This window comes from Cheilinus undulatus, linkage group 12 (assembly GCF_018320785.1).
Source record: "Cheilinus undulatus linkage group 12, ASM1832078v1, whole genome shotgun sequence".
NCBI classification, from domain to species: Eukaryota; Metazoa; Chordata; class Actinopteri; order Labriformes; family Labridae; genus Cheilinus; species Cheilinus undulatus.
In genome coordinates, this window is record NC_054876.1 from 15,801,067 (window position 1) to 15,826,977 (window position 25,911).

Consider the following 25,911-nt stretch of genomic DNA (forward strand, 5'->3'; position numbering starts at 1 on the left):
CATCAGCCCGATCCATCCGCGATGGATGAGAAACAAAATCAATGCTTAAGTTTTGTGAATACAAAGCCTTAGAACAGTTTGTTCTCTTCTGTAACTAGTTATTAATCTACTTCTTACGTTAGATAACCTGTGAAAACATCGCTCTGTGGTTGTTAAACGGGCTCGTAAAACTTCAGGCTGCAGACTATTTTAAAACGAGACCAGCACACCCCAGACTTCTGACTTAATCTAGCTTGATTTTAATACCAGCTGAACTTTAACTTTATTTTTTAATGCGGCAAATTCTCACAGTACAGCTCTAAACTTTTATATTTTGTCGTATAAACTGTTCTAGACTAGATATATTCACATATTAACGTAGTGTTACGACTCAAACCGTCTCTGTACACGTATTCCATCAGCTGAGGATCTGTACTGACAGCAGTTAACATCATTAAGATGTAGTTATTTTTTTAAAAAGCACTTTCAGCTGAAATAAAGCTGTTCACTGCTTATTCTTGACTGATTTCTGTCACTCATCCTTTCTATAACTCTGCAGCTGGATCAGCTGACTCGCACTGTCTGTGACTTAACATGCATGCTTTTACAGCCCCGCCCACCCAAGTAAGAGCACGGGTGTGGGTGGAAACGCAAACTATTTTGGGGTTTAGCGTACCAAACCATACCAAACCGAACTGAATCAAACCGGACCCCCTGATGGAAACACGGCTTAACAGGACTGTGCCAACAAATAACCAGAGAAGATGGATAGTTCAGCAGAGCAAGATGAGCACAACGGAAATTTCATTCAGGAAGACCTTTATGCTTTTTTATCACTGTGAGAGAACCCCATAAACAGAGTGCATCTCATGTACTGGTGTGAATTACATAACAGATTTATAGTAAATATTAAACTACGAACAACCTCAACATTAACAGGATACAACTGAAGCACTTAGGAGGCATACATCCATACATTTTATAATTTTTGGCTGACCGCTGAGGTCAGCCCTACACATGTCAATGTCTGTGCCTGAGTAAGTAAGTAAGTCAGTCAGTCAGTCAGTAAGTAAGTAACTGACTGACTGACTGACTGAGTGAGCCTAATTTAATAGCCTTACAATACAAGTTGCGTTTGCTTGTACTGAATGCTGGCAGTGATGGCTGCCTCCACTGTGTTAACTAGAGCCATACATACAGAGTTGCGCTATGGGCGGGTTTACTTGTACTGAAAGCCCTCTAATGGCTGCCTCCACTGCTGTAAATACTCAGATATAGCTTTAGCATGGCCTCTGTTTAACCAGAACTGGGACACATTTCTGTATGACAAGGAATAAAAACAACCCTAAAAGCTTTTCATGTTTGATAGAGATGTTTTCACTCCTCTGCTGACCAGCTTTGGCATGACTATGTAGTAAAAGGGGAAAAGGGTAACTTGTGCTTCTATACAATGGCTAGCCAAAGATTAGCTTGGCTCTAGCCAGACCAACACATTTCTTCATCAAAGCTAGCACTGAGAGCAACACGTAAAGTTTTCTGCATCAGAAAATGATGTCGCTGCTCTTCTGCCGCCCTACCTTCACATGATTATGTGATAGTTGCAAGGAAAGGGTTAGTTGTTGTATACAGCTAATGAGTTGTTGTGTCCAAGCTAATGACTCTAGCAGGCTTGTCATTAGCTGGGACTGAGCCGCAGTGGAGCTTTTGTCTGAGCCAGACATCATGTCTAACTCCAAACAAGCATAGAGAGCAACACTGAAAGTTTTCTGTGACAGAAAAAAAAGTTCCCGCTCTACTCCCGGTCTGTTACGACATGGCTTTCCAATCATAGCGGTGGGCTTGTCCAGAATTGTCCGGCTTTGGCTGTTAGCTTGGATGTCGCTGTAAGACCACTGCTGTTTACTCCGGTCTGGACCGCTGTTCTTGTACATGATTCGGACTTGTGATTTGAGACTCCTGCACAACCTTCTGTTTTAATTTTTTCATCATGATCTCCTGTCCCCCTGTCACTCTTTCTCCTATCGTCCCTTTCTCTTTGACTGTTCATGTGTCTTTTACGCAGCGGCGTCAGCTGCTATCCTCTCATCCTCGTCTGCTTTCACACACACAAACGCGACACTCATGCACACACCAACACTGAAACACACGCCAACATGTTGGTAGTGTAGACTTCAGGCTTCTATCTGTTGAGGGCAACAGTTTCAGAATACTGGAGGCTAAACAGCAGAACTCTCTTCTCTTAAAGCTCCTCTCTGACCACGGAGAACCAGCACGTCAGCGCTGTGTGCATGTGCTCCAGCTGTGTGTCTGTGTCGCCCGCGTGAGCCAGGGGTGTGCGCTGTTAGAAAAATACTTTGTAAATATTCCCTTAATACTTTATGATTATGGGGAACAAATAAATGTTAAAATCTCAGCATTTGCATTGTTAAGAGAATGCTATTTAAATGTTTAGCATGTCTTCATTGGCAGGGATATGACAAATGTGCTATTTGTTGATAATTAACAGATATAAAAACAATAGGAACGCTAAAGTGGAAATTCAGCTTAATTTTACACATATAAAGACCCTTACACACCTGTCTGGGAAGAATTAGAAATGTTCATGAAACCTGCTGCAGTTTTCATTTTATCTTAGAATAAACCGTTCATTAACAGTTAGTGTTTTATTGTTAGTATAAACTTGCTACCATTAAAGACTTGTATCTGAAAAAAAAAAAACATTTAATCTCCAGTGACACTATGTCTCTATCAGTGAATTCTAACACACGTCTCTGTAGTGTTTCATATGTACAGAGAGAAAAGCTTTGTTAAGAGGAGAGACAGAGAAAGAGGACAGCATGTGGCTATACATTTAAGTTGCCACAATGAATTTGGCTCACAAAAAATAACAATAATGACAAAATCAGTCTGTCACTCAGGCATTTCAACAGGCATCCCAGATAGCTGCAGTCAGCCATATATTAGGTTTTTAGCTAGTCTTGTTTCCCATGAAAACAAATTGATTCTATTTGCTTTCTGAGAGCTTGATTTAACTCATTTCATTTGGACACTGTTCATCTCTGATTGCCACTCTCACAGACTGTTTATTTGAGATGCCATATATCTCAGAACAGAAATACACATTCAACCTTTCAAAATAAAATCAGATTTACATTTCTGTTTAGGGTAAGGGTAAGAGTTAGGATAACAGAAGGTAAAAAGTCAAAAACCTGACCTGAAAACCTGATTACAGAACATTTAGGCCCCGTCCACATGGAGATGAATTCAAGCGTATAAGCAAAAGTTTTTTGTCGTATCAGCGTTTCAACCACATCAAAATGGCGTTTTGGGAAGCCATAAACGCTACTTTTTGAAACCGGGTCCCAGAGTAAAAAAATCCGTAAACTCTTACCGTGTCGTCTCCGTTTGGACAGCCAACCGCATCTTTCTTGAAACGATTACTTCGCACATAGCTTAGCCTGCTTACGCCACATGCACATGTCGAACCAAAACAACAATGGTGAATTACAGGGTTGTGTTCATGCTGCAGAAGCTACTGAGTGTACTATGGCTTTTACAGCATAATCTGACGCTCCTTTAACACCACGGTGAACAGCATAGACCAGATGTTGTTAGATCCACTGCAGAGAACAACCAAGAGGGCAACTAGGACAACACTGTCCCACTGTCAAATCGTAAAGTGCGTGAGGGATCTCTCGCTGACTTTGAGCCCTTCATGCATCCTTTCCGTGAATGGGCATCTCTGCAGGCTTAGTGTGAGGGAATTACCCATAGTTCATTGCACTGTGACATATGACAGGGATTCTGCCAGCTGGTAAACGCTACAAAAGTGAAGTTAAAAGAGCAGAATTGCAAACAAATAACATAGAAGGTGCAAAAAGGGATGGATGATTCAAAAAAGAAGTATTTTTCTTGTAAGTATATTGTATAAAACAGCCTTCATCCACTGAGAAAAGAGGTATATAGGTATATATGCTCATTTGTATCTTTGTTTAGGTAGTTGCAGTTTTCTGTGATCTTCTTCTCTCTTTTAGTGCATACACTGCCATGTACAGGCTTGGCATATATATTACAGCGTTTTCAGTAGTTTTCAGTGGTTCCGTGCTTATTTCCTTAAATGACTCTGTATTTACGGAAAACTTCTTCAAAACAAAACAGAAATATATCGTTTTTGTCTCTATGTGGACAAGACCTTAATAAAGCTCAGTAAACAGTCTGCTCACAGGACAAAAGCTCGTCCTCAATGAAAACGAAAGTGAAGCTTACATTAGCAGCGTAAACCACTTAGCAAACAGAGCAAAGGCTAAGCTCAAGAAGCAGCTATATAATCTATTCGTCTGTGTTATCTTCATAGCTAAGTTAGCTTTAGCTCACATTACTAAAGCTAAGTTAGCTATAGAGAGCAGCCATGTAATTAACATAGCTAATGTGGCAAAAGCTAAACTCACAAAGCAGGTACGTACACTACAAAGAAGCTATATTAGATTAAGCTGTGTTTGCTAAATCTAACTCTAAATCTACATTGGCTTATGTGGTAATGTTAATTACATAGCTAGTTTAGCTAAATTAGCTTTAGCTAAAGCTTACAAAGCTAAAGCTTTGTTACTTCTTTTAAAACAGGTCTATACATAATTAAAAATCAGGTTAGACCTCTGACTTTTTCCTCTGTGTTTAGTTCATAAATGTTACTGCCAGACTTTGTTTATGAATAAAGTTTTTATTTAAAAAAATCTAAAACTGCAAATACATTGTACCGACAAATTACGTTTTCTTCTCCCCAAGATATGTCTCAGTAAACAGTCTGCTTACAGGACAAAAGTTGTCCTCCATAAAAAAGCAAGTGAAGCTTACATGACTCTATTAGCAGCGTAAACTACTTAGCCAACAGAGCTAAAGCTAAGCTCACGAAGCAGCTATATGTGCCTGCGTTATCTGCATAGCTAAAACTAGCTAAAATCTATATACCTTGTACCAGCAAAATACAGCTTTTCCTTCCTAAGATACGGTGTCTCAGATGAACCCCTCTTACTTATTTTGGGATAACAAAACAAGACTTGTTTTCCCAGAATAGTGAGTTAATTTCTCCAGGTCTTGAGGAGAAAAATGAAATTTACACATTGCCAGGAAATAGACGTATGGATGCTTGTCCTGTTAAAACTTAGGTGTAAAACACTGCTGCATCAGATGGCCTAGCAGTTAGGTGCTATACAGGCCCCATACTGAGTTCAAGTCCAGCCTGTGGCCCCATATCCCGCATGTCTTTCCCCCACTCTCTCATCCCTGTTTCCAACTTTATCCACCGTCTTCTTCCATGAAATAAAGGCATAAACCCCCACACATATTAAAAACACTGCTGTGTTCTCTGGGATGTTAATAGAAGAGATTAACCAAAATTTTGGGGAGATTTAACTAAATTTCCTGAAGACTAGAGAATTTGTTGCAGGATTTGAGACATTAAACAACACCTCAAAGGGGCTTGAATACAGAGCATGACATCTTAATTTTGAGGTAAAAGATGCATCTCAGCACCCTGTAATCCAGCTGTGACATGGGTTTGTCATCTACAAGGCATCGCTGTTGAAATAAAAAATATCTTCATGCTTTTTGAACCACAGGAAAGCATCACAAAATCTCTTTCACTGCAGACACTTGAGATTTATAAAGAGGAACTGAAGCATTTTAACAGGATATTATCATTTTTTCCCTTATAGATGATACGACGGAAATCCCAAGTAAATCAAAGCAAGATCTGCTTGTGAGAAATGTTCCAGTAATAAAAAAGGCAAGGTCAACCTCAAGGTCGTTTGTATATCTCATTAGGGTAATGTAATGAGCAGCACCGTAAGGTAATAATCCGTCAAATGCATGACTCATGCACAGCAACAACACTGCAGCATCATCAAAAATGTTTTTAAAGTAGCAAAGTTTGTACAAAGACACAATTGAATTTCCTGTAGTTAAAGCTTAATGGTGGCATTAAAATAAGGAGATATGGTTTCTATTTCTTTAAGTATTTTATTATTCTCTTTTTGTGGCGAAGAGAGAAGTAGGCAATCCCAAGCTTTAGCAGCATGGCTTTGCTTTTTTTTTTACATTATTTTTTCTTCCTTAATGTGTGTGTTTGTGCATGGAGACAACACATGCTCTTATCAATCTCTGCACAATAACAGAAAACAATTTGCTAATGTTTAGAAAATAGCTTTCCCTCGCCCTGCTCCAGCATTGAGAGATGTATGCACAATTTCATAAACACAATCAGTGCGCTGAATGGCGGCACTGATATTCTGGAAAAAAAAAAATCTCATTATTGTTCCTGAGCTATGGAAAAGCAGTCAATGGGCCATATCACACAAAATGCCCCCTCCTCCCCCTCTTCCTCAGTGGCCCACCAGCACACAAAGCTTAATTCCAGCAGCAGCAAACAATATGCAGCAGTTTGCAAGGAGAATATTACTGATGACCAAAAAGGAATCATGAGAGGGGCAGCTGCACCCTGCACAGCCTGCAGGTGACACTGGTGGCTCCGCTTAGATCTGTGGATGCACCACTGAACACACGCCTTCTTCATGTGCCTGTTTTATATTCTTTGCATCATTACAGCTGCATAGTGTCTGATCTCAATAATCAATAAATCCAGACCTCTATGGTGACTTGTGTCCTGGTGTCTCTATGGATTTTCACTCTTTTATAACTCACTCCATCTTCCCTTCGCTGGTGAAGAAGTGTGATGATGAAGAGCGGCCTCAGAGGAGAGTAAGTAAACAGGAAATGAATGATCGGACCTGTGAGAATACATGCACAGAGACAGAGTGTAAGTGACTAGACAGACTGGAGAGGGACATACTGTATGTCTGTGAGCCTAAATATACAGCCTCAGTGATGGATGATGACAGTCTGCTGCATAATCAGAGGATTTCAATGAGCCATAATAAGAGCACATGAATCAAGCTGCCCTTAACGCTGAGCTGCAGCTGTACAGTAAGAGTCTGATGGAGCTGCTTTACACTGCACACAGCCTGCTCTGTTGTTTGTAGTCTTTATTACATTAGGAGGATTGGAGAAATGTTGAGATGTGTTCAATGCAGTGGGTGTCGTTTTTTTAGTGCTTTTTTCTTCATAGTGCAGTGCCTATTAAAAGTATTCCTGGCACCATGAAGACAGAATAACACTCCAAACAACTCAGAAAAAAGGTTTTTTGAAAAGTAGAAGTCAGGGGATGGATATAAAAAAAGTCCAGTTCATCTACTAAATACTGACTTGAGTTTTATGCAGTCCCTTATTTAACAGTGCATACTCTATTCATTTATTCATTACTTTATAGAAATCTGATTTCACTTTCAAAAGTGAAAAAGTTTGTTACTTTGGTCAAAAAGCTAAATTATACTGACCATGACTGATTTATAAAATCAATAAAAGTGTAATACAATGGTGTTAAAAAGTATTTGCCCCCTTTCTGATTCCTGAGTTTTTTGCTGATTTATCACACTTAAATGTTTTGGATCATCAGAACAACTTTTATATTTCACAAAGACAACCCAAGTAAATAGAAAATGCAGTGTTTGAATGATGTAACCCAAGAGTGCTTGAGCTTGAGGGCACATACTGATGGCCGGACGTTCACCTTCAGGATTTTCTGGTAGACAGCAGAATTCATTGTTCCAACAATCACAGCAAGTGGTCCAGGTCCTGAAGCAGCAAAGCAGCCCCAGACCATCACAATGACATCACCATGTTTGACTGTTGGCATGATGTTCTTTTTATCAAATGCTGTGTTATTTTACACCTGATGTAACAGGAGTCAGACCTTCCAAAAAGTTCAACTTTTGTTTCATCAGTCCACAGAATATTCTCCAAAAGTCTTGGGGATCATCAAGATATTAATTGGAAAATGTGAGACGAACCTTTGTGCTCTTTTTTGTCAGCAGTGGTTTTGACCTTGGAACTCTCCCATGATGCCTTTTTTGCCCAGTGTCTTTCTTATGGTTGAGTCATGAACACTGACCTTAACTGAGGCCAGTGAGGCCTACAGGTCTTCGGATGTCGTTCTAGGTTCTTTTGTGACCTACTGGATGAGTCGTGGTTGCACTCTCAGAGTGATTTCGGTTGGCCGACCACTCCTGGGAAGGTTCACCACTGTTCCTTGTTTTCTCCATTTGTGGATAATGGCTCTGACCGAGGTTTGCTGGAGTCCCAAAGCCTTGAAATGGCTTTGTAACCTTTTCCAGACTGATAGATTCCAATCACTTTGTTTTTTCATTTGTTCTTGAATTTCTTTGGCTCTTGGCGTGATGCGTTTCTTTTTTAGATCTTGTAGCCTGCTTCACTTTGTCCGACAGTTTCTACTTAAGTGATTTTTTGATTCAACAAATCTGGCGGTAATCAGGCCTGGGTGTGGCCAGTGAAATTGAACTCAGCTTTCCAAAAACTGTGGTTAATCACAGTTAACTCATGATTTAACAAGGGGGGCAATTACTTTTTCACACAGGGCCAGAGAGGTTTAGATTTTGTTCGCCTTAAAAAACTAAATAATCTTTCAAACACTGCCTTTTCCATTTACTTGGGTTGTCTCTGGGAAATATAAAAATGGGTTTGATGATCCAAAACATTTAAGTGTGATAAATCAGCAAAAAACTCAGGAATCAGAAAGGGGTCAAATACTTTTTCACACCACTGTACATCTGAAGGGGTGAATACTCGCTATAGTATTCACCCTTGTTGTAACCTAAAGCTGATTTGACATAAACTGAAGTCAGTGCAGATGTCTAACACAGAGCCATGCATTTGGTTCATATGAACCTCACTGCTTTAAAATCTTCCCTCTACATGTGTCTGTAGCTCTGCCTATATGGATATGTATTAGGGGGACTGAAACATGTGTAGTTTGTTTTAATTCTTTTACATGATGCAGCCTCAACACCATGACAGTCTGAAAACACAGTAAAAAAATTGGCAGAATGTATGCTTCATAGATAAACTGAAATATAAACCTGCAGTTCAGTCTGCTTTAAGAGCCCCAGTCAGAGCATGTTCAAGTCTGTGAGGGTTCAGTGTTTTAAGGCTCACGGTTAACACTGAGATCAGGCCTGCAGTATGTTTTTCCTCTGAACCATGATACATTTCGGATCACTCACAAACTCTGGCAGCACTAGAGTGTGACATTTGATGATGTAAGGTTTATGGAGATCATCACAGATCACTAAATGTCAGGGACTGTCTGCTCATGGCTGATATATTCCTCTCAGATGCAGGAGATGCACTCGAAGGATGCGCCGCAGCTGGTTTCTGCTTCTGCAGAGGATGAGCAGCAGGTAAGGACTCATTTACTTCAAACCTGAGAGACTTTTAATAGACTGATCAGTTTAATCCTTATGCCCTGTTCAGGGAAATCTGTGTATTTTGGAGTGCATTATATGAAATAACTTTGGGTGTGACTGTGACCTTGCCACAAAAATTAGGTCAGGGAGTGTGTTATTGCATGGATTTTGATATTTTTGAGTTTCATTCATATCCACTGACTTTGAAAAGTCAAAAATTGACTTGTAATTGACTTAATTTTTACAAAACTTCAAGTAGTTTGCTGCAGAAAAATGGGAAATTAAAGGGAAAATAGTTTTTTCACTTTGTTTTACATGAGAGGTCAAAAAATGTGTTTATAATGTAAGTCTATGGTACAAACTTTGTAGTGAACAAACCCAGCGTAACTTTTTTGGACAAACTGACATTATGCAAAAAGTAATAACGCACCAAAATCAATCTTCTCACATATTAAACTGATAGTTAAGCCGGTGATACTGATAATAAACAAAGCCAAAAAGTTTTTTTGAATATTGACTTCTAGTGTATTTTTCAAAAAATCAGTTAGTGGCATATGATCAAAATGGCATCTGAAGGGTTAATTTTTAATGCGATTCATTAAATCATGTTATACATCAATCAAGAACCCCTTCATGAAGAAACTGGGAAAAACGTTTGTAAAAATATTGATCTTTAATCAAGTTATTCCATTTTAAAGGTCAAACTACAAACTTTGTAATGAACAAACCAAATGTAACTTTTTTTGAACAGGGCGTAAGGGTTAAGTTTTTCTGACCCGGATTACTGACAAGTATCATATAGTTTATTTCATCGGCTCTGGTGTACAAACCAGTGCAAAAAGCAGCAGAGTAAGTCCACAGATTAAAGGGTCATGCCATAAGAATCATAAGCCCTGGTTCACATGCACAATCAGAGCAGTTATTTAAAGAGCCTGCAGTGTTTCAGTCACAAAAAAAAAAAAATAAAAAAAAAAAAACTTTTTCCTGTTTTATCATTTCACTCACAAAAATGGAAAAACAAATATGTTTTTAAAAAAGTGGTTCAATTTTTTTGTCCAATTTTGTTTTTTTAGTTAAAAATTTTGTTTTTTAGTTAAAAAACAAAATTGAAAAAACAAACAAACAAAAAAATTAACCACCTTTTTAAAATTTTTGTACTTGTTTTTGCATTTTGTCCATTTTCTATTGGAGGGAAAAAAAACGGAAAAAGGCTTGGTCTTCCTTTTTTTTTCATTTTTTTGACAAAATTACAAGAAAACGGCTTGTTTTTCTGTTTTTTTTTTTCTTTTGTTTTGTTTTGTTTTGTTTTTTTCCTCAAAAAACGGATGAATAAATAAAAGGAATAACAAATGTTTCTCCTGATTTCTGAGGCTGATTTCAACCAGGAAATGGAACGTCAGAAAAATCAAGACTCAGTTTGGGGGTAATCCACCAATCAGACTTGACCAGCCACAACAGTGAAATGCTGTCTTACTCACTGATGCATTAGTATCAATGATCTAATAATGTAAAAATATTTTATTTCTTGCTGGTTACATTTTTTTTGCTGTAAATAAGTTCAGTAGAGATACTTTAACTACATCATGTGCCTACTTTTTACCTTTATTTAAGTGAGGGTTATTGAATGCATTGCAAGGATTACATTTCCCGGAACAGCTGAGAAAGATTTAGATTACAATTCCAGAGCCCTTTACCTCTGTACAGACATTTTCACCTTCTCTTTGGCATTAGGGTCACCCTGCTTGTCCTTTTAACAGCGACCATGGAGTGAAGAAAAAGTTCACAAACACCAGAGCAGAGGGAAAATGTGGAAACAAAGATCAAACCTTTTAGTGACCTTCCAGCATGTCGGACAATCAGCCTGAGCACCGGTGCACTGACCATCATGCCCCATGTGGCCTGTGTGGAGAACAGAGTAATCAAGGGAAAATTGAAGAGGTGGAGGTAAACACCAGTTCAATTCTACAGATGGAAATAAAAAAACGTGTGACTTCTGAGTGTTTGTGGAAAGAATACGCCACCTGCAGTGTGAACAGCTCCAAGAATCATCCCAGCAATCACACAACTCTAAGGGAAAAACAACACTCATGCATTTTAATGCATCATGAAAAATTACAGCATTTTGAAGTTGGTCGTAGTTGTTTTTAAAGGCCTTAATGCATAATTTCATAATCTTATAAAGCCCATTTTAAAGTAAAAGAACATGTTTGTTTGTTTTCAAAATCTCATTCAAGGTATATGAACACAAGGCATACTAATATATTTAGGTGCAATAAAGCTTACAAATCTTTGACAGTAGTTTCACAGTTTCATGTTAGTAAACACCACAGTAAGATCTAGTGCCTGCATTTATTTAAACATGTTTTCACGCAATTATGATAAAAAGTGATTTTTATATCTTATCCTACTGACTTCATCAGAAAGTGAAAAGAATTCAGCGAGCTGCCGGATTTCTTCTTTGTTCATGATGAACCTGAATCTCTCTCTTTATTCATGCAGTGAATGTGTGTCAGCTCTTCATCCACAAGGGGGCGCCTTTGAACAACAATCGGCTGCTCTGCACTGGAGAATCACACAGACACAAATAGACCCTTAACAACATGTCTGTGACCCAGTCGCTGGCTGAGGACGAGCATTTTCAGACACATCTGACTGGTGTAAACATTTTTGTGCTTTTCTAGTGTTTGATATGTGTATGATTTATGACTTCTAAGTGGCTGTTAAAAAATGAAAAACTAGACCAGATTTACAGAGTCCCCTGGAAATTCCAGACTTCTAGAACTACATTTCATTTAACAGACCATTTTGTATGGAAAAATGCTTGTTGTGATGCACCTGTCTCATTTATAAAGGTATGGGTGATATACAACCAGGCTTTGAACATCTGTGTCCTAGGGCACAATAAAAATGCTTGTGTCAGTGTAAAGTAGATTACAGTGCCTATAAAAAGTTTTCACCCGCTTGGATGTCTTACCCTTTCATTGATTTTATAAATCAATCATTGGCAGCCCCCCATCTCTGCTGTGAAGAAAATGTTTGCAATGTTTATGATAAATGATGAATAAAAAATAATTTAAAAAATGATACAATTTGCCTTTTTAAAAATCAAATCAACATCAAATTAATCAAATTGTAATGTATCACTTAATTCTTTATTCAAATACATTATCACCTTAATAATCAATTCACATGAGTTTTTATCACCTCTTCTTCTTTCATTTTATTTTTACTCTCACTTTCATACTCCAGGGAATGATTTATATATCCATACACTGACTTAAACTTTTCAATAACCTTTTCTATGAGTTGCTTAGAGTGTTCTTTTGTCTTCGTGGTGTAATGGTAGCCAGGAATATTGATTTACCAGTGACTGGACCTCCCAGACACAGGTGTCTCTATATTATAATCACTTGAGACACAATTGGCTGGAATCTTAAAAAAAAAAAAAAATACAAATGTTCAAATCTTGTATTGGGGTCATGAAAGGAAAAGTTGAAACACAATCATACAGAAAATGTGGGTAAGGAATTTCTAAACATTTCAACCCATACAACCAATCCCAAAACTGGATCACTTTAATAATACCAAAGTTTAGAACTGAATGTGAAATACAGCTTTTTGTTGATGCAGTCATCATGTAGAATAATTTTTAAATACCCCCTTATTCTAAAAAAGAAAACAGCCAGGTATTGTGTTTCTAAGTGTACCATGCTGCTGCCTGTAGCAAACATTGTGAAAATAAAAAACTTTTAAAACCCTAAGCCTTCAAGCTTGCACAATGTTCAACACGTTTTTTTGTTTGTTTGTTTGTTTTTAAGAAAGTCAAAAGTGTGTTAAGATTTTGAATTTGTTTGAGGTAGTGGAAGCTCTGAACTGGGGAGAAAAATAAAATGATTTTAAGGGCCCATGGCTGACATGGAATCTAATAATGTCACAATAATAGCATCTTATTTCTAAATGAACTGAGATGACAGTCAGCTATTGCCATGAGATGACAGTCAGCTAGTGCTGCATAATTAATTTAATCCCAATCACAATGTCAGGCTAATGACATAATTGCATAAAAGGGTGCAATTAATTTTAAGTAGTACTTGAAAAGTTTGCAAAAATATCTGCAATGCAATGCCTTTAAGTTTACAATAGTGCCACTACTGCACTGTTTTGAAAGCAGTATTGTAAAAACTTAAGGTATTGTAATTTTTCTATGCTACTTAATATTCATGTTTTGAGTTAATTCTCTGCCTTTCCTTGATAACCAAGGAAGCAGACTCTTAATGCAATTTATGTATTATATCTTGATCTAATCGCAACGCTGTCCAGTATTAATGCAATACACATCGTTACCAAATCGCCAACATATATATATATGATCGCATATTAGACCACACTGTTGTTAATACCATCTCCACTTAAATTTCTGCCATTGTATATGGGCACTACCTTTCCAATGATGTAATCGCGCAAACTTGGCAGCCTGCTCCAAATTCTCTTGCCTCGCATCTGTAGGACCGGACTTAGAGAAACAGCATCAGAATCAGAGATGACAGGAAAAAAAGAACCACAACTCAGGACAAAGATTTCTTCATGAAAATTTGACATTTTAATGGAAACTAAAATTGTGAACACTGGAGGTTTTTCTTTTTTTTAATTGACTATTACATTGTTTGGAATTTGAGGGTTATTATCATGCTTTAAAAAAAAAAAAAAACATTGTAATGTGACACTTTTGTTAAATCCAAAACAATAATTAAATAAATCAGACTGCTCACTTAAAAATGTCAACCTGTAAGACATTTGAGAAAGAAACGCTATTGCCTCATTTTTTAGGGGGGCTTAAGATGCAAAAATGATAAAAGGAACAGATTAAAAAAAAAAGCATTAAGAAGCACAACAGCCATTTGAGATGACAGATAAACAAAACAAAGATGACTCGGCACATCTGATCCTCTCTTTTCATGACTCAGTCCTGTAAAGACACGTTGTCTTCCCATAGAAGGGATCATTAACACTGTACCTCTCATGTGTCATTGAAGAAAAAGAAAATAAAAGCCCCCAAAATTAACACATTTCCACAAGAGGCCGTTTAAAGGAGGGACTTTTTTTTTTTTTTTTTTTTAAAGTCGAGCACAAACACCGAGTCCAGCATTTCCCATTACAGACGATTGATTACTGGATGAAGAAGCAGCACTTTCGGTATTTTGTTTTTTAAGATTCCTCCTCCATCGCACCTTAAAATAACACCCTCAAAGTGACATTCAGCTGCTACAGTAGTGACTCTTCTTCACTTCAAGCCCAGCATGATGTCAGGGAGCTGGATATGACATCATCAACAACGCCCCATCCCCCTTTGTCTGTCTGTCTGTGCGTTTGCCTTTCAGTAGCTGAATATCTGAGTAGTGTACCTTTGGCGAAATAAGCAGATCCAGAGTTGTTGAACCACATGTTAACACCTCCCTCCCCCTCACAACTTGATCACTACAAATAAAAAATATATTAATAGGAACTCTGGGATGCTCCATCACAACTATCTGAAGAAATGAATTAAAAGTCATTTGTATAAAATCTGCTGGAAAATATATTAACATGGGTGTTATTGGGGTCTACATCAGTCTTAATCAGTAACTAAAATCATCTAAAACTCCTCAAAAATGAGACGTTGTGATTCTCTTTATCATTTATTCCTTTTAGTCTCATCCTACGTGTGCATCTATGGATAAATTAGGTTATAACTCAAAAATAAAAAAGAAAAGATGCTTTTAAACGTGTTAAAACATCAATTTGTTAAATCAATTATGTGCTACTTCAGACATTATCGACACTGGACTGCCACCAGTTTCCACACCAGCAAGCAGCTTGTCATCCGTCCCATTCAAACTGATTTTGGCTTCAGGTCACGCACACCTCATCACAAGCCATGAAATATTTCAAAACCTCATCAAAACACTTAAAAAAAACGCTCATCGCTTTCAGTTGCGTCCATGTCGCTCAAAAAAGAAGAAATTAGGATTAGAACTTGAACAGCGTTGCAAATGTTACAAAAAGAAAAAAATGGCACGGATATAATGCTAGAAGCAGATTTTAAACAATCAAAATTGCTGTAAAAGTATTTTTTTTTTCCACACAGGCACCTGAACATGAAACAACAAGGGGAGATGGCAAGGGGGGGCGGGGATTGAAATATATGAGGAACTTGCATATAATAGGAAGAACTCGCTACACACACACACACTCACGAAATGACGAGGCCAAACTTGAAAACCTGGAAGCCTGCATTAGCATCCTTGAGGTGATTGCACATCCTGAGGAGGTGGAAATGTAAAACTCCACATGATCAGGCGTTTCTGTCTCAACACACCAACAGTCAGTCACTCAAACCCCCCCTTCTCCCTCCAATCGCTGATTAACCATCTACTCAGCTTCAAGAACCTGTTTTTGGTATGCAGGCTACAATGCTAATAATAGTTCTCTCTTTAAAGATGCATATTCCACATAGCCTTTTTGCTGTAATAAGTGCTTGAAAAAAAGAGGAGCCTTGGGGCAGGAGAATGGAGATTCTCTGATTTCCCTGTGCAGGATCCTCCTCTTTAAAACATGACGAAGTTAAAATATCTTAAAAAGGTCATAAGACTACAGTAACATCACAAACTACTCCATTTGATCACCCTGTTTAACATTTAGAGCCTAAAGATGCGTTGCTGCTGATTGATAAATTTGGCATTTAGTTGATGCGATTATGTCACTTTGTGTGAATTAAGGGCAAACAAACAAACTCTTTTTGTAACTTCATGACAGATCAAATATTAATCCTTACAAGAACACAGAAAAAAACAGTCCAAATGCTGACGGGTGATATCTCCTTAAACACCCTCACTTCCTCATTGACCACATCCGACACAATTGTTCTTTTTCAGAGGGCAGCATCTGATAATACACTCATCCATCACACGCTGTACAATGGAAGCCAAAACAAAGCATCTTTAAATACCAGCGAGCGGACTGAGATTAGACATGGAAGTGAAATGTCGGGCTGCAGTTAGGGCTTCTTTCTGCAGTGCTGTCTAATCAGGACACAGTGAAGAGAAGTGTACTTGAAAAACAGCTCGACCCCGACAGGAACAGCAATAATAAAAGAAGCAAGAGGTGCTTCATTGTGAACACGAGGGAGGAAAATCAACCATCAATGATTGCAAGAAAATTACAGTCTAGGTTACTAAAATGTGGAGTAATGTGCTTTTTTTGTCAAAAAAAGGGGGAAAGAAAGCGAAAAAAGTTTGAAGAGCTCAAAATGATCAATGACAGCACCAGGCATGCCATGACGGTTTTCCCTCACGAGTTCGTATTTGGTGTTTTGTCATAACATCATATGAGACTCTATATAATAGAATTCCAATCCAACATTATAGGACAGGGGACATTTGGCAAAAACAATATTTAACATAGTCATGGCTTTATCAACACTACCTGAGTTACATTTAATAATTCTGTATTTATTATTTTTTTTCTGAAAAGTAACAGCCCAGAGCCATTCTTTCGAGGAGTATTTCTTGTCAGTACATATAGATCTCTCTCTAGCAATTAAAAGATAAAAGCAATTAGTTTACATAAAGTGCTGTTAATCCACACGTTAACCAAATCATATCATCTAGATAACAGAAGCCTGGACAGTTCCTTTGTTGCGCTGAATAAACCGGTTCTGATTTGGAAGTGGTGATGAAAATGAGTGTCACGAATGGCCAGTTAGCAGTTTAAGCTAATTTTGGGCTCTCTAGACTTAATTAGATCTTTTAGCATGAGCTCTTTTGCACTTAGTTTGTGCAACTATCTTATAAAGAAAACAAACTGCAGGCCACACCAGCATCTCAGGTGATGATTTTGTAGCTCCATATAACCCATTTTTCACACGGCGTATGGATCACACGGTGTTATTGCACACTGCTTTGCAAAATGTTAAATGTTATAAACAGTAAAACATAAAAAGTACAACTCATCTTCACATTTCAACAGTTTCCACAAAGTGGCTAGTCAGAGGGGGAACCTAGATTAGTATTGCAATTGTATGTTGTTGTGTTACTGTTATCTTTGTGTGGCCATGAAGAGCGACCTCCAACTCGTTCATTTCCACCAGTAAACATGCAGGAAATATAATGCCATAAGACAGTAAAGACAGAAAAATAAAGACCCAACGCTGAGTCAGAAAATAAAAGAAATCGAAGCTGTAAAATGCAACACATGTTCCTTTGACAAGAGGAATTGAACAGTTTTTACACAGACAGAGATGCAGGCAAAAGAATCTGTATGAACATCCTGAGTCTTACTGCTCAACAATTAGAACAAAATGCAGAAGACCTTGTTGGTTATCTCGCTTATAAATGTCACTCGCGTAGTCCTAAACTCATGATTCATGTATTAGAAAGGTCTATGAATCTGAATTTAGGAGAAGTCTCCACTGACATTAACAGTGTGCATGAAATGTATGAAAAGCTTTGACATATAAAGGTTTCGCCTTTAGCAGAGACCTGATTTTTAAATCTTTAGCGCACCTGTAATAAAGGATGAAATGAAGGGGCGGAGCTTTCCTTCAAATAGGGCACTTCTTTAGCTGTGCTCTGGGGTCATACTGCAGTGCGGATTAACACTCGTCACGTTAGGTCGGACAAAACGGTAAAAAGGAAAAGCAAGCGTTTAATTTTAGGGCTCTGATTTCCCCTAAAGGATTTAAGACAAGGTTCACCCTTCCTGGATGGGGCCTCACCTACGAGCTTCCACTTAACTTACAGTTTAACAGGACATCGACGATCTTCAGTCCACAACTTCAAGGCATTCTTTGCAAAGTGTGTTCTGCTTTACTCCACGATGAATTCAAGCTTGCACACACACGTGTGTATGTATAACGTCTAACGTATCTACAATGAACTCATTTGAATGCGTGAAGAAAGAAAATGACTGAGGCATCCCATAGTCAGACTGACGGCTGCCGCAGTTCAACAGGATAAAGGCTTAGGGAGGTGCAATCCATGACACCTTCCTTTGTTGAACATCATCCTAAAGAGCCATGAGACAAGCCACAATCACAGCTCCAAAGTTTGCAAGTTTTAACATGTTGGAGAGGCACCGATCAACTCCGTTAACGTCCCTCAAAAGTGTGCGTGCGTTGTCTGATGCCCCCGAGGGAGTCTGTTATTCCACCCGCGATTTCCAAGGAAAATCTGACATGCTATACTATCAATGTTTTCACAGTTGTCACTTTATTTGTCCAACAGGGTTTATGATTTCCAAGGTAGATAACCGCAGCACCCAGAGGAGAAGAAGGTAAGTACTGTAGAGCATCTGCCTCACTGATCAGGTCCATCCTTGGTCTCATCATAAACCACTACTCTTTTTGGATCTACAACAGACAGGAGAGAAGACAAAGGTTAGAGTATTCAAAATATCATGTTGTAAAAGTCACAGATAGTCCTGATTCAAATCTAAAGGCAACATTTATTGTAACATAGTTTACTCATGCTACACAGAATGTTACTTTCATTGATAGTAACCCCTGACTTAACAATGCTGCATTTGATAATTGCTCGTGGTTGAATTTTAAGCTAACATATCATCAAACATTCCTGAACTCATGTTTGTGTTGATATCCACAGCCTGTCTGAAACGATTGCTGTCTTTCACTTGCCAGCTGGCACGGCTGCAGTACCAGAGGATCGTACACCGGCAGTATGTCTCTCTCAGTAATTCTAACACTCTCTGTTGGCGATTACCTCGGGTTGCTTATGTTTCCACTGTTTAGAGATAAAACAAATGTGGCCTTTTGTTCAACAAGGATTTACTGTTATGGGATGTTAGTCCGCGATAGAAAGCAATCTGTCCTCCAGAGGCATGTTCAGAGCTTTAATAGAGCCTTTGTGAGCATGCGGCCATATGCAACAACTAGAGCTGAGTTTTATTCACATGCAGGTCCTCGGAGGATTTGTAGCATGAAGATGGCTACACATAATTGGGGCTATTTGAAACAAGTAAATTATAATCTAAGTAAGCCAACTGATGAAAATATTAATACTTATTTATCTGGGCAACATAGCTGGACTATGTACAACCTGACATAGATCAAATCTAAACATTTAAATTGAGTAATTCATGTACACAGCTATGTTTAGATCCTTCATGTTTAGATATTGACTAACTGCTTATATACTCAGGCATATAAAGTGCATTTTTGTGGATAAAGCGTTACATGTTATAAACACTCCGAGTAAGAGAGTCCAAGAAAAGCTGTTCTGTGCATGCAATGAATGGAATAAATGAATGTTTAAAATAAAAAGTTTCATAATTTGCCTCTCTAACTTGTACAACATATTCTTAAACTTCTTGGTGTGACTCTTGATGAGAAAAAACAAAACTGCCCAAAAAATTTTTAATAAAAGACTTAGGTAACATCGCACCAAATTAGTTAGTTTACCTTGTTTTTGCAGGGTGAAAACGGATTCCATTTCTGTAAGGAAGGACAGGCATGTTAATTTAAAATCCTGTCAACTGGTTATGACAATTAAGAAAATACAATGCAGAAATGTTAAAGGTCAGACTTATGTATTTGGCAATTCAGATCTTAAGATCTGAAGTTATATTATCTTAAAGCAACTAAAACTCAACCGATAAAACTTTTTGTAATTTAACATTTCATATACATTGTGCAATTACCATAATTCTGTAAACATAGTTTTCAGGGAGTATGTCATGCTTGCACTGAATTTTTACAGTAAATAATGCAGCAAATAATCCAGCATTACTGATGGCAATTTATCTCAATCATTTTTTGCGTCATTGTTATCAACTCTTCCCACATTTTAAATTAAAGTGGTCATAAATAAATGCAAATACAAATTTACACTATCAGTAATCAAATGTTGAGACACTGGCCTGTAGAAGCAAAAGCTCCCAAAACTATGGCCACTGTTTACAAAATTGGTTCAAAAACACATTTTATTTTTGTAGAATAATTTAGGTAGAAAAACTGAGGTAGTAAATAAAGCATTAGAGTCAACAAATTAGAGTCTCTTAAAGGCTACGCTCACACTGCAGTTAAAAGGGACTCAAATTAGCTTTTCTGCTCATACGTGACTCATATCTGACTTTTTTCTGACAGTGTGAACAGCACAAGACTTTTTGAATCTTATCTTTTCATATCAGAGTAGGGCCACATTCATATGTGGTACCAAATCAGATTCTTATCTGATCTTTAGGAAATGGACGAAAGTGTGAACAGCCAGACAAAAAAATCTGATCTGGGCAAAAGATCAGAATTGAGCGTTAAGGCCTGCAGTGTCAACGTAGCCAAAAGTCAAGGTGTCATGCTGTTGTGAAAATGTTCTAAAATCAGACAGCAGTTTCAGTTCTTACACTGATTTTTTTTTTTTTTTTTTTTACACACTGAGAGTTTGTTTTGTTTCACAATAACCAGATACACAAGATGCGTCTTCTATAAATAAAACAAAGTAGCTACTCATAACCTGTTAGCTGTACTTTAAACCCACTTACTGTTACCACCAATAACCACTGGTGTCACCAAAGCAGCCAGCAGATAAAATCTTGAGGATTTCAACTCAGATTGGAACACAGCTTTATGAAAAAAATATAAAAGACAAAATTACCTTTAGTGTGATAAGTGACAGCAGCTTTAACATCAAAGGATCCCCAGCTACACCTTCTGCCAATGTCTTTAGAGTGGACCTGCTCTTTAGATGAGCCAAACAACAGAGTGGTTAGCTGGCCCTGTGCAGGCTTAGCACCGTTGTCTTTACTTGGGGCCGACACAGCAGAACCTGCACACTTGCCCTCAGCTTTTGTCTTTTCCTGGCCACATGGCGGCAGCTTGTTCTCCTCCTCAGTCATCACACAAGCAGAAGAACAAACATTAGATACATTGCAAGGAGCACAAGTCCTTTTCTCTGGGTCCTGAGCCAACATGACAGGCTCCATGAATGATGGGCTAACGTCGAAGCAGGGCTGGGCAACTTTGGCTGTTCCAGCCTGACACTCGCTTTGAGGTGTGACCACAGTAGTTTTGTCCTCTGCAGACACCTGACCATTTCCTCCCTCAGGCCCCAAGTTGGGCTCATTGATGAAGGAGAGCCCCCACTGATTCTGGAAGATATCTCCCAAGGCTTTCTGATTTGTCTGAGCAGCCGGCGGGTCAAGATGACGAGCACTAGGGAGCACAGGTTGCATATTTAAAGAGTAAATTAAACGAGTACACTTTCTAAGCTCGTATGCTTCTCCATCTACAGGACTTGTTGTAGAGCTACAGTTACTTTCCAAAGGAGATGCTACATTCTCGCCACTTGGGATGGATGGGGCTGGTGGAATACTACTAGCAGCAGGAGCAAAAAAGGTACCCACTGATGGGCAGCCGTTTCCATTTCCAGAAACAGGGCCATTAGTAAAGCTAGCTGAGGTGATAGTTTTCATAGCAGACATTGGAACCTGTGACAGTCTAACAGGAGGAGGCAGTGCCTCTCCTCCACCTTGAGCTACTTTGTTGAGGTTTTCTTTTACTTTACTTGCATAACTGATCTTGGGAACAATTTTAGCACTGCTATTGTCCACAGGAAATACTGGAGGGGGCTTGAACAAAGTCCATGAGTCCTCTTTTGAAGGTGAGGAAAGCTTGGCTTTGTGCCTGTCCTCAGTCTTTTTACCAAAGGTGCCAACAGTTTTGCTATCAGAGTTTTTCCTCTGAGATTCACCCATTGAAGCCTCAGAAGCAGCAGCCCGCTTAGCTGTAGACTGAGCTTCTGCTTTACTGGCAGCTCTAAAGCCATCAAGTCTGGAAGTCACTGCCTTCTCGCTTGATTCAAGATTAAAAGCCCCATGATCCTGCGTAGTGTTGCCCTGCTGCATGTCTTTCTCCTTTTCTCTTATCACATTATCAGAGTTCTTGGTGTTGTTGCATCTGGCCTTGCGTTTCTTCGGAGTAGTGTATCCACCTTCAGAGCCGCTGCCATCATTGTCCTTGCTAGAATAACCATTTGTAATTAAACCACAGTTTACAATGCCATTTTGAAGCAACACAGAGTCTTTCTTATCCAAGGGTTGGCCCTCATAATGATTCAACTCCAGGGCCTTGTCCTTGTCATTTTTAAGGTCCATACTCTTCTTATGGTCCAGTCCTTTGCTGCTCACTTTGGCAACAGTCGTGTGCAGCTTTTGTGATGACTTCTGCTTCACATTTGTACTACTTGTGTGTCTGTTACCATTGCTGTTGGAGGGATGTGACATACCAACAGTATCAGACAGATGTGGATTCTTGTCCGTCTCTTCCTCACTGACGTTTACTTTCTTATTGCCTGAAAGGGAAAACAAAATTAGTCGATACAGAGCTTATCAAACAAATTAAACAATTTTAACTGAAGCTGTTCTAATTTTCTATAAAATTAATATAAGACCTACACAAGAAAATATTTTGATGCATTATATTAAATGTTTGAGAATTTACTTGGGGAGAGAATAAGGATTAGTGAATGTCATTAGGGATGGGTACCTTTCGCCTTTGAACCGGTACGGTACCAATTCCCGGTACCTGTGAACCAATACCGGTACTCAATTTTCGGTACTTTTGAGTGTGAACAAAATGCAAAAATAAATGTTATATAACCTTAAAACTTCTGAATTTTCAATATCAAAACACTATCAAATATCAGTGTTTTAAAAAAGTGTTTTAAAAAATTACTCCAACATGGAAAACCTAAACTACTATAACTACCCTGTGTTTTTTCTTTATATTGCACAAATGAAAACCCAGCCCACTACCTCCTACTCCTCTAATTTCCCTTCTTGGAAAAATGTGTGTTGGGGTCCATGTAGGGAGAATAAGTTGAAATTGACTACTCTTCCACTCTCTTGCAGTCACAAGGATGCATTTAGGTACCAAACCATAGTACAGTTTGATTTTACGTGAATTGGTACTCGGTAGTACCGAATGAATTCGGTCGGTGCCTGTAAGAGTACCGAATTCAGCACCCATCCCTAAATGTCATAAAACGTGTTAATTTCTGTATCAATGTGAAACAAATAAAAATAAAGCAAGAATTACCAAAACTAGCTTGAACTCTGTTGACCATATAGACTTTAGAAGGGGTTTGACATGCAAAACTAAAAACCACAAAATGAATGAAAATTCATCCAATGTACTCATAGGTAACATTTTGTTATATATTAGTACACAAGTCACTGTTACTAAGAAAGATATTAAATGACGTAGCGAGACTGCATCATAAACATGCTACTAATAGTATTTACAACAAACAATTACGAGCATGTTATACTTATAAAGATATACAATCTGAACAGTTGATGCCAGATGTGATAGGAGGGCTCACAGTCGCATCAATGAAATATACGCACACTGCCTAAATATCTGTAATAATTATTATCACACTATCACACTGCCACACATAGGGATGGGAATCGAGAACCAGTTCCAGTTGAGAACCGGTTCCAATTGGTTCAATCCATCAACATTATTTACATTTAATTTTAACAAATCCCTTATCAGTGCTCTGCTAATGCAGTTAAAAGTGTGGATTCATTTCCCAAAAAATGAAACCAACAGCGTGATGAACAGTGACTGCCAAACAGTGATTTCATGCAAGACATGCATTTTTTTCACAAAAACTAACAATTTTATACAAGATTTTTAGATTCAGGATCCGGAGACTAGTTTTATATTTAAGGTTTTATCTTTCAAAGAAAGGAGCACCAGTATTGCATTCTAATTCAAGTTCAGAGATTGAAGATCCAGACAGCAGTTTCTTTTGACTAACACATTTCCAACAAAAATGAGAATATTGTATATTTTAGCATGTTCTCCTCCCGAACATTTCATGTTTAAAATTTTTGGTCATCAGAACTCTTTATTATAGCCAGTAATTGAAGTGTGCTTGTCAGTGACTCTCACCGAAGGTAGCATACATTATATTTAGTGTTCAGAGAAAACGAGACTCAATGAAATTTGAGTTGTTAACAGTGATAACTCATAGTCTACTTTTCACATAAAGGCATGGATAAGGAGATCAATAAAAAAATAATAATTCAATAAGAAGAATCATAAAATGGCATCGATGTCAATAAAATCTCACCAATTCCCACCCCTACATACACAGGTCTTCACATTACATTACATTAAAGCATGGGGGCTGCTGTGTCAACGTGGGGCTTCTCATTAAATGGGGCAGCCCCTCATGTCTGAGGGTACAGCACACATAGGCTTCTGCACACAGCGTCGCTCCCCTTACCATAAAGAGAGAGGTTCTCGATTGTTCGTTGGCTGACGTGATAACATATCTAACTCAAGACAGTGTCCTTTCAGCTGCAGCAAACATTTATTCAAGTGGTTATAATCAAATAGATGCGTGGCTTCACGCTGACTGGACAACATGCAACAGGCCTGTCAGAGGAAGCTAGCGGTAGCTAATGTCAACTAGCCATCGACTCGTTTGCCAATAACACGCCCTGGCTCGAACGAATACTTGATTGAGACACAAGATAGTCGGCCAAGACAGGCAACGTGAGTCGGCAAAAGTCAAGAATGACATGCCAGTTCGCCAAATAATCGTGGCTGTGCAAAAATCTTGACCAGCCTGGTAAGTGTAGCATTAGCTCGCAGTGATATTACAACATGGCCGACAGGAAATGGCAGCTCAGAACATTCCAGTGGAGCCGGCTCGTTTTCCAAAACTGGACACAGGCATGCCGAAATGAATAAAGCTTTGTCTACAGCTGAAGGCGACACGCCATGCATACAAAACGATTAAATAACAACATATTGATAGAGCTGGGTAAAATGAAATGATAAAGCTACAATTGCAACAGAAAAATGGGTGGTGAAACCGGCGCACAAGGTCAATCCCCGATATGTCAAACCACCACCAGCGACAACTGTCACGCAACGTCTGCTAGCCAACTCGCTAGCTACCTTAACGGCTGGTTTTCAGCCCCGACAGCATCTAAATGTCGGTGTACGTTGTTAACTTTCCATTGGTGCAATCATTGTTTGATTATCTATACATACAGGATATAGTTTGAATAAACAGTTTATTGGCAGGCTAAATCGACAACCACGGCGGACTTAACGTTAGTTAGCAAATGCTAGTCGGCTCGTTGACATTAGCTGACTAAGGCTAGCAAGCGTTAGCTCACTTTTCCGGATGGCCCAACCTGTTTTCTTCGTCTGCGTTTCCTGATGCTGGCGCTGGAAGTGGCTCTGATCATTTTTTAGACAAGTAGTATGTTGAATTGAGCTTCTGTCCTCTCCGTGGTGGTGATATTGCCTGTCTTGTGCCCGATCTTTGGGCTGTTCCTCCATTGAAGTGTAGAATGTCGGACTTGTTCAGCCACTATGTTAGCTCTGGGTAAGTACAGAACAGTCCAATCACTACCAGAGTAAAACGGAAGCTATTTGAAGCCTCTGTAAACGTCAGCAGTAAACGTCTAAAAATGGCACTGTTTTGGGTGGTCACCGCCACTAAAGTCTATTTGAGCTGACTTATGCAGAAAACGTTTTGCAGGACTTTGCAAGATTCGGGTTGATTTTTTAACTGAAGCTACGGAATAAAATAACAGACAAGGG

At 38.6% G+C, this 25,911-nt stretch overlaps 1 protein-coding gene across 2 annotated transcripts; it reads right to left on the reverse strand.

Annotated features, from left to right (window-relative positions):
- Positions 1–13,324: 13,324 nt before the first annotated feature.
- On the reverse strand, positions 13,325–25,896 carry nufip2 (nuclear FMR1 interacting protein 2). Of its 2 annotated transcripts, none has more exons than XM_041800979.1 (4): positions 25,482–25,896; positions 20,936–22,630; positions 19,747–19,779; positions 13,325–18,678 (listed from the first exon to the last, which is right to left on the reverse strand). In XM_041800979.1, exons 1-4 carry the CDS (start codon positions 25,645–25,647, stop codon positions 18,626–18,628), a joined length of 1,947 nt encoding a protein of 648 aa, XP_041656913.1. In that variant the 5' UTR covers positions 25,648–25,896; the 3' UTR covers positions 13,325–18,625. The 2 variants fall into 2 exon arrangements, with proteins under 2 accessions (XP_041656913.1, XP_041656914.1); XM_041800980.1 differs by having other exon boundaries at positions 13,326–18,678; positions 25,500–25,894.
- Between the last annotated feature and the right edge of the window lie 15 nt (positions 25,897–25,911).